The 8,042-nt window shown below is 47.6% G+C and overlaps 1 protein-coding gene across 2 annotated transcripts in view; it reads left to right on the forward strand.

Annotated features, from left to right (window-relative positions):
- The window catches only part of mtss1 (MTSS I-BAR domain containing 1), a 72,575-nt gene extending 66,273 nt beyond the window's left edge, over positions 1-6,302 (forward strand). Inside the window, exons 13-14 of one of the 2 annotated variants that reach the window (XM_074666773.1) lie at positions 1,557-1,707; positions 2,788-6,302. In XM_074666773.1, the coding sequence (XP_074522874.1) occupies positions 1,557-1,707; positions 2,788-3,941 (1,305 nt within the window). In that variant the 3' untranslated portion in view covers positions 3,942-6,302. The remainder of the gene's footprint in view (positions 1-1,556; positions 1,708-2,787) is intronic. The other variant, XM_074666782.1, reaches the window with a different exon arrangement.
- The last annotated feature ends 1,740 nt before the right edge of the window (positions 6,303-8,042 follow it).

Consider the following 8,042-nt stretch of genomic DNA (forward strand, 5'->3'; position numbering starts at 1 on the left):
TTCCGCCTCCCTGAATGTGGAGTTAATTTTATTTTTCATACAGCGCCAGATCACAGCAGAAGTGATTTAGAGTTCCCTCTCTCATGAATCAGGTCCATACCTTGTTTTTTAATCTCACAGATAAAATAACCTTATGTCACTAACCTAATTTTATGACGGGATGTCGTTTCTACATCGTCGGGTTCATATTTCTCCTCGTGGAACTTCACAGTGCGTTAAAGAGCGCGTGATCTTTAGCGCACGGTGAAGTTCTGCTCCAACGCGTTCACAGACACACGAACACATGCGCACATTTACACACAGACACATTCATTCATTCCCTATAGAGGACAAATAAACCACGCCACCACAAGAAACATCTCCAAGCTTTCTCCGTGAAGAGGCCACACTCGTTCTCCTGCGCTCGCACCCCCCACCCGCCGCCGCCGTAACGTGGTCGCTCCCCCCCCAAACTGTTAACCCAGGGGAAACACTGGCGTGATATTATTCGCTTTCTGTCCCTCACACGGTGTTATTCCTCTCTCCTTCAGTGTCCACAACCGTTACACACAAATGACTTGTTATGCAAATTAGTGGATCACTGATTTAGTGTTGAAGATAAAAACACAGCTCTGAAGAGTGAAGAAGATTAAAAAACAAAAACATAACAGAGCTAACTGGGCTGGTGTCAGGGGTAGAAGGATACAAATATCAAGTAGTAATGGAGCCATATGTGCTCCAACACAGCAGGATCATCGTTTTAGTCTGACCACTGCAAAGACTCAAAATCTTTCAAAAATGTCTCATTCCTGGTTAAAATGTCTCACATGTAATCAGAATATAAAATCTATCTCCCAAAGTGACTTGATTTTACATTTGCTGAAAACAAATTTACATTTGAAAAATAACCGCTGTTTAAGTACACGGAAATGCGTTTTATCCGAGTACTCGAGTACTCGATGTAATTTTCAGTAGAGTACTCGGATACTAAAATATTCAATAGTTGCAGCCCTACTCTCCTCTTCTCCTCCTCCTGTGGTTTCTCCTCCTCTGGTGGTGTCTGCTCTCCTCTTCTCCTCCTCTGGTGGTGTCTGCTCTCCTCTTCTCCTCCTCTGGTGGTGTCTGCTCTCCTCTTCTCCTCCTCTGGTGGTGTCTGCTCTCCTCTTCTCCTCCTCTGGTGGTGTCTGCTCTCCTCTTCTCCTCCTCTGGTGGTGTCTGCTCTCCTCTTCTCCTCCTCTGGTGGTGTCTGCTCTCCTCTTCTCCTCCTCTGGTGGTGTCTGCTCTCCTCTTCTCCTCCTCTGGTGGTGTCTGCTCTCCTCTTCTCCTCCTCTGGTGGTGTCTGCTCTCCTCTTCTCCTCCTCTGGTGGTGTCTGCTCTCCTCTTCTCCTCCTCTGGTGGTGTCTGCTCTCCTCTTCTCCTCCTCTGGTGGTGTCTGCTCTCCTCTTCTCCTCCTCCGGTGGTGTCTGCTCTCTCCTTTTCTCCTCTGGTGGTGTCTTCTCTCCTCCTCCTGTGGTTCCTCCTCTCTGTCTCAGAAAGTCTGTATCTGTGGAGTGTGAACTCTGATCTCTCTCCTCCAGTCGTGCTCGGCTCGGGATCAGCTGGGTTTGGCGTTGGGTGCTTTGAATTCGGACGCCCAGAGGAGCAGCAGGGACTCACTGCACTGCTCGAGCGGCTACAGCACCCAGACCACCACCCCTTCCTGCTCCGAGGACACCATACACACACACGGTGGGTGAAAACACACACACACACACACACACACACACACACACACACACACACACACACACACACACACACACACACACACACACACACACACACACACACACACACACACACACACAGTGGGTGAAAACACACACACACGCACACACACACACACACACACACACACACACACACACACACACACACACACACACACACACACACACACACACACACAAACAGTTTATATTAACCTCCAAATATCAAAGAAATGGGGATGAAATGCTTTCTCTGTGTCTGTCAGCTGTCTCCATCTCTCTATCTTTCCTTCTGCTGAAGCTCCTCCTCCTCCTCCTCCTCCTCCTCCTCCTCCTCCTCCTCCTCCTCCTCCTCCTCCTTTTCCTCCTCCTCCTCATCCTCCTCCTCCTCTGGTTTCTGATCTGCTCTCTGAACTTCTGTGTTTTCAAAGCTAAACTTCCTTCATTCCTTCTCTTCCAGCTGTAATGAGAGATCCTCCCCTCTATGGTAGGTCTCTGTCTGTCTGTCTGTCTGTCTGTCTGTCTGCCTGTCTCTCTGTCTGTCTGTCTGTCTGTCTGTCTGTCTGTCTGTCTGTCTGCCTGTCTGTCTGCCTGTCTGCCTGTCTGTCTGTCTGTCTGTCTGTCTGTCTGTCTGTCTGTCTGTCTGCCTGTCTGTCTGTCTGTCTGCCTGTCTGCCTGTCTGTCTGTCTGCCTGTCTGTCTGTCTGTCTGCCTGTCTGTCTGTCTGTCTGCCTGTCTGTCTGTCTGTCTGTCTGTCTGTCTGTCTGCCTGTCTGTCTCTCTGTCTGCCTGTCTGTCTGTCTGTCTGCCTGTCTATCTGCCTGTCTGTCTACCTGTCTTCCTGTCTGTCTCTCAGTCTGCCTGTCTGTCTGCAGCTTTCCTTCAACAGTCAGGCTTCTGGCCTTACCTCCTCAGATCCTTACCTCCTAACTTCCTCATGTCCTCACCTCCTCACCCCCTCCCCTCCTCACTTCCTTACCTCCTCACCCCCTCACCTCCTCCTGCAGGATCTGGCTCATGTAGCTGGTTTGTGATGTTTCTTCTCTTTCTGTTTCCCCTCAGTCGACTACGAGTCCATTTCTCTCCACGGAGACGTCGACTCCATCTCCTTGCACCACCTCCACCACGGCATCAGCCAATCAGACTTCGACAAGTCCTCGACCATCCCCAGGAACTCTGACCTCAGCTTCCAGTACAGGAAGTTTGCCCAGTCCAAGCGTCCCGCCTCCACCGTCAGCCTGCTGGCTGAGCCGGAGAAGATGGGCGGGTCCGTGCGCCAGCTGCCATCACACACGGCGACCATCAGACGCAAACCTTCGTCCAAACCGGCGTATCGCAGAGGAACAATCAGCGGTGGAGTCCCCATCCCAATCTCCACCCCGCAGGTTCCCCTCAAAGCGCTCGCAGGGAACGGCGGCAGCGACGAGAACGTGTTCGCGGTTCCTGCTCCCGTAGGAGGCGGAGGGTTGGGCTACAGTAAACTCTGCACCTCCACACAGAGCCTCAGTGCCTTACCTCCTTCCTCCTCCTCCTCCTCCTCCTCGCCGTACTACCAGCTGGTCCCAGGTCAGATGCCCATCCCAGTGCCTGTTCCCACTGTACCCTCCCTGCCACAAGAGGGCAGCACCGCCAAGCAGCAGCAGCAGAGACAGTACCAGCAGCAGGCTCAGTACCAGCAGCAGGCTCAGTACCAGCAGCAGGCTCAGTACCAGCAGCAGGCTCAGTACCAGCAGCAGGCTCAGTACCAGCAGCCACAGATCAAACAGCTGATCAACCATCAACCAGCCGGGCAGATCCAGCAGATCCAGACCCACAAACAGCTGCAGCAGCAACAGTATCAACTCCAGCAACACTTTCAACTCCAGCAGCAACCGCAGCAGCTGCACTACAGACCGGACCAGGACCAGAACCAGCAGCTGGAGCAGCTGAACCAGCTGCAGAAACAGAAGCTCTTCCAGCAGCAGCACCAGGCCGCCTTCCCAGCCTCCGTTCCCCCAGCAGAGCCCTCCGCTCAGTACCAGCACCAGTTTCCTCCACCCTCCAGCCTGGACCAGAACCAGAGCCAGAGCCAGGAGCAGCCGATCCAGGAGGGAGGAGGAGGAGGAGGAGGAGGAGGAGGAGACATGCTGAGTCAGATCAGAGGAGTACGGCTGAAAAGGACTCTCACCAATGATCGCTCCGCCCCCCTCCTGCCCCCACCGACCAATCACAAATAAGGCCGATGAAAGGGTTGTGTCGCCCTCTGCTGGAGAACTTTACGACAGACTGTGACTGCTAACCGCTGGAACTTGTGTCTTAGTTTATCCTGAGCTTCTTCCTTTAAGATTTCACTTTTAAACATTGTCAGCTTCTGTTTTCTGCAGCGAGCGTCTTTTGCCTTTTTTTCCCATTTTTGCTCTTGTCTGTTTCACTTGTGATAAAGTTTTTGTCAAGCTGTAGATCATCGTAGGTAGAGATCATCAAACTCTTTTCTGCCCTGGGTGTGTTTGATTTGCTGTTTCAGAGACTCTCTGCTGAGTGGGGTTTAGTGGGACTGGTCCAGCAGCTCCTCTGTGGCTGAGCCATGGTGTGTGTTTGCTGGCTCTGAGTCCAGCTGGTGAAAGTCAAAGGGTCACAAACCAAAACCTGGGTTGTAAATATTTTGGGGAAAAGCTTTGGGAGCAGCTTAGGAGGAGAAGGAGGAGGAGGAGGAGGAGGAGGATTGAGTCACATCCCCCGTGTGGTTAGGAACAGTTTCCTCCTCCTGGGATGCCAAATGGTGCGGGCTACTCTTTGTGCACACGGGTTAAAGTGTTACTGAGTGAATGTTTGGGTTTCTCTGTAAATACTCAGTACAAAATGTCAAATCAGCTGATTTGATTTGAACCTTGTTGAGGCAACGTGTGTCAGCTGGGGACTGCAAAATGCTGAGAACAGAAGCAGATCTTTGAAGCTTTAAATCAGCCTGTTGAGACATTTTTCATTCTTTTTTTTCTGAATCTATGACTGAACTTTTCCCATTTGAACCACGAATCCCTTTATTAGCTTTATTAGAAATTAGCTGCTTTAGTTTTAATTTATCTGCAGAGTTTAGTTGAGCATCCTGTAGCTGGATCTATTTGGGATGCTCTCGAGTTTGTAAAATATTTTAATCTGTTAAAGGTTCAGTTTTTTTCTATGGAGTTTCCTTTTGGATCAAATCTGTGAGACCTGTCTCTTCTTATCGCTGGTTTTGTATCTGAACATAAAGTCTCAGCAGAGCAGTTTCCTTCCTCAGACAAAATGAAGTGTTGCCTCTAAAAGTTTTACATCAATATTCATCTCAGGCTGCAGGGCCGTAGCTGTAAAACTCTGGGGTCCTTGGCTCAGGGTTGGGGAACCTGGAGGAAAAGTCACTGGAGCTGCTGATGAAGATGATGAAGATGATGTTAGGGATGTTCGGCCTTTCAGGGTCCTTTTTTAATGCATGCAAAGACTGTTTTTAAGTAAGTTTGTGGTCCTGAATCTGGGATTTTTCAGAGGTAAAACCAGCTCTTTTTATTTGTAACAGTTTGATTCTAATGCTCAGTCTGCCCCCTGGTGTACCGGAGTGTTACTGCCCGTCGTTAGGTGAGGTAAAGACTCAGCTCCATGTGGACAAAGTCAGTCCATTGGTGGTTCCTTAAACAGAACTTAGGACCTCAGTGCTTCTCTCTAGCTACAGCTCTGCAGGAAGAGCAAGCAGAGAACAGGTGCATGCTGGGAAATGCAGTCCAGTCTCTGTTCATCTCAATATGAGGAAACTTTTTATTTGTCCTGATTTTTTTTGGTTAATATTTTGGCTCAGAGAGGGGTGAGTTGCCTCATGATGTTCACTGACTGGTTGATTGGACCTGATGTGCCCCACAGCAGCTGTGTGTGTGTGTGTGTGTGTGTGTGTGTGTGTGTGTGTGTGTGTGTGTGTGTGTGTGTATTAGTGCTTTAAATCCTGGGAGAGTTTTGAATCTATAAATGTACGAACACATATCCTGATTGTATTTTTGTTGATTTATTGATCAGACGATGTGATCTCACTCTGCCTCACCACGGCGGGCTCCATTCGTCATATTTTTGTAGAAAAGCTTTAAAGGAGACCCGTGGACCTCCTGATGTCCGAGGAGCTGACATCTGATTGGACGTCTGACTGTGGAGACGCGAGCTAAAGGACTCAGACGACGGACAGACTGAGTTAGACGAATGTAGAAATGTTTTGTTTTTCTCTTGTGATGTTCGCTGTGGGATCAATAATAATAACGATAACTGATTCATGAGCCCCTCTTTCTCCTTCCTGTGTGGTTTATTTTAGATTTGATGCTTTATTTCAGCAGAAAGAAGAGACAGAAACACTCTTTAATTCTTAACTATCCCCTTTTCTTCAGTTTCAGAGTTTCGGTGACTTCTCAACCTTTGACCTTTTTTTAGTTTAACAGCTGAAAGCAAACTGGATCCAAAGCTCGTAGATAAGATGTGGTACGGTCAATGAAACTTAGGAACAGAGAAAATCAGTCCTGTTGTTAGTGTGGAGCTTTACTTTCAAACTTTGATGGATTTCTTCATTTTTATTCTATGCTATGAAAAAAAAATCATGTTAGGGCTTCGTGTAATCAGAGCCAGAGTTAATTAAAAAATTAAACATCCCAGACCCAGGATAGTTAATCTCACTGAACGACGGTTAATCTCACTGAACAACGGTTAATCTCAGTGAACGACGGTTAATCTCACTGAACAACGGTTAATCTCACTGAACAATGGTTAATCTCACTGAACGACGGTTGATCTCACTGAACGACGGTTGATCTCACTGAACGACGGTTGATCTCACTGAACGACGGTTGATCTCACTGAACGTTTCAACTTTTTTCATTTAAAAAATTTTAAGTATACAGAAACAAAGTCTGAGATACTCCGTATGTTTCCTCTTTTTCTCCTGACTCACAGACTCTGAGATTAAACACACACAGTCCTCAGGAGGAGTCATTTAGACCAGGGTGGGGCACACACATGCAGAAATACGCTTGTGTGTGTGTGTGTGTGTGTGTGTGTGTGTGTGTGTGTGTGTGTGTGTGTGTGTGTGTGTGTGTGAGCTACAGTTTGTTCTCTGTTATCGTGTGTTGTCATTTTCAGAGAGTTATTCTGCATGTGAGGAACACATGCTTTTACACACACACACTCACACACACACTCACACACACACCCTCACACACACACTCACCCTCACACACACACACACACTCACACACACACACTGATGCCCTCGGAGCTGAGATTCAGACTGACCCGTGCTCTAAAGAGGATGAACGACCTCCAGGTCTCAGGTCTGTGACTCGGTGCTCACATCACAGTGACTCAGCACAAATCTGCGCCTCAGGTGTGTTGCAGCAGTGTTGCAGCAGCTGCAGTTCCTCTGAGCACCTGAAGAGGGTGCACTGAACCCCAGCAGGGCTTTGCAGCTGCTGAATACGTCACACACTCAGTGATGGAGGGAACAGGGTAATTCTGGGGTCTAAAGTTATTGAAGTGACTCAGGAAACATCACTGAACTCAAAATAATAATTTGATGTTTTTTAAAATACACTGTAAAAAACAGAGGAACGTTTTTAATTCTCGTTTCAAACCCAAAATTGTCCGTGTGTAAAATTCATTTTCTTACCAGATTAGATGTTTTTTTTTTAAAGCATCTCAGGGGTCACTTTGATTTTTAAGATCTCAAATAAACACTTCTCTGGACTTGTTGGGTGAACCTGGCTCAGACTAAGGCTGAACACTTGTGTTTTGCTGTTCATTTTTAAAATGATCTTATTTGTTTGTTTCTTCTGTGGTTTGTTATAAAGTACTGACCTCTTCACTGTTGGTTTACAGTTATGGCTGCGTGAGCATCTTTGTAACAGAAGTACAGTGTACATCATCGTTTAATGTAGACAAGGAAGTCAACCAGCTAACAACAAAACCTTCAGCTAAATAACAGCACTCAGACAGCCGGTAAATGACTCGTAGCTTTCAGAGAAATCAGCGAGTGGACGGTCAGAGGATGTGCATGTTTGGTGGATAAACCCAGCAGAGAGCAGTTGAAACACACAAGTAACTCCACGTTTCTGACTAAATTCTCTGTTTTATGTTCAGACTTTAAAATATGAAATACAAACTTATGAAAACTACATCCAGACAGGAACATGCTTCATCGGCTCCTGCAGTTTTTGAGCTCGACGTGTCACTGGGCGAGGCAAAGTCATTTATGTAGCACAGCTGGGTAGCAGGACGTTTCACAGTGGTTCACACAGAAAACAGAACATGAAAACATTAACACAGACTGGTTCACATCG

This window comes from Halichoeres trimaculatus, unplaced genomic scaffold, assembly GCF_033239565.1.
Source record: "Halichoeres trimaculatus isolate MK-OKI-2021-1 unplaced genomic scaffold, fHalTri1.1 fHalTri1_scaffold_1, whole genome shotgun sequence".
NCBI classification, from domain to species: domain Eukaryota; kingdom Metazoa; phylum Chordata; class Actinopteri; order Labriformes; family Labridae; genus Halichoeres; species Halichoeres trimaculatus.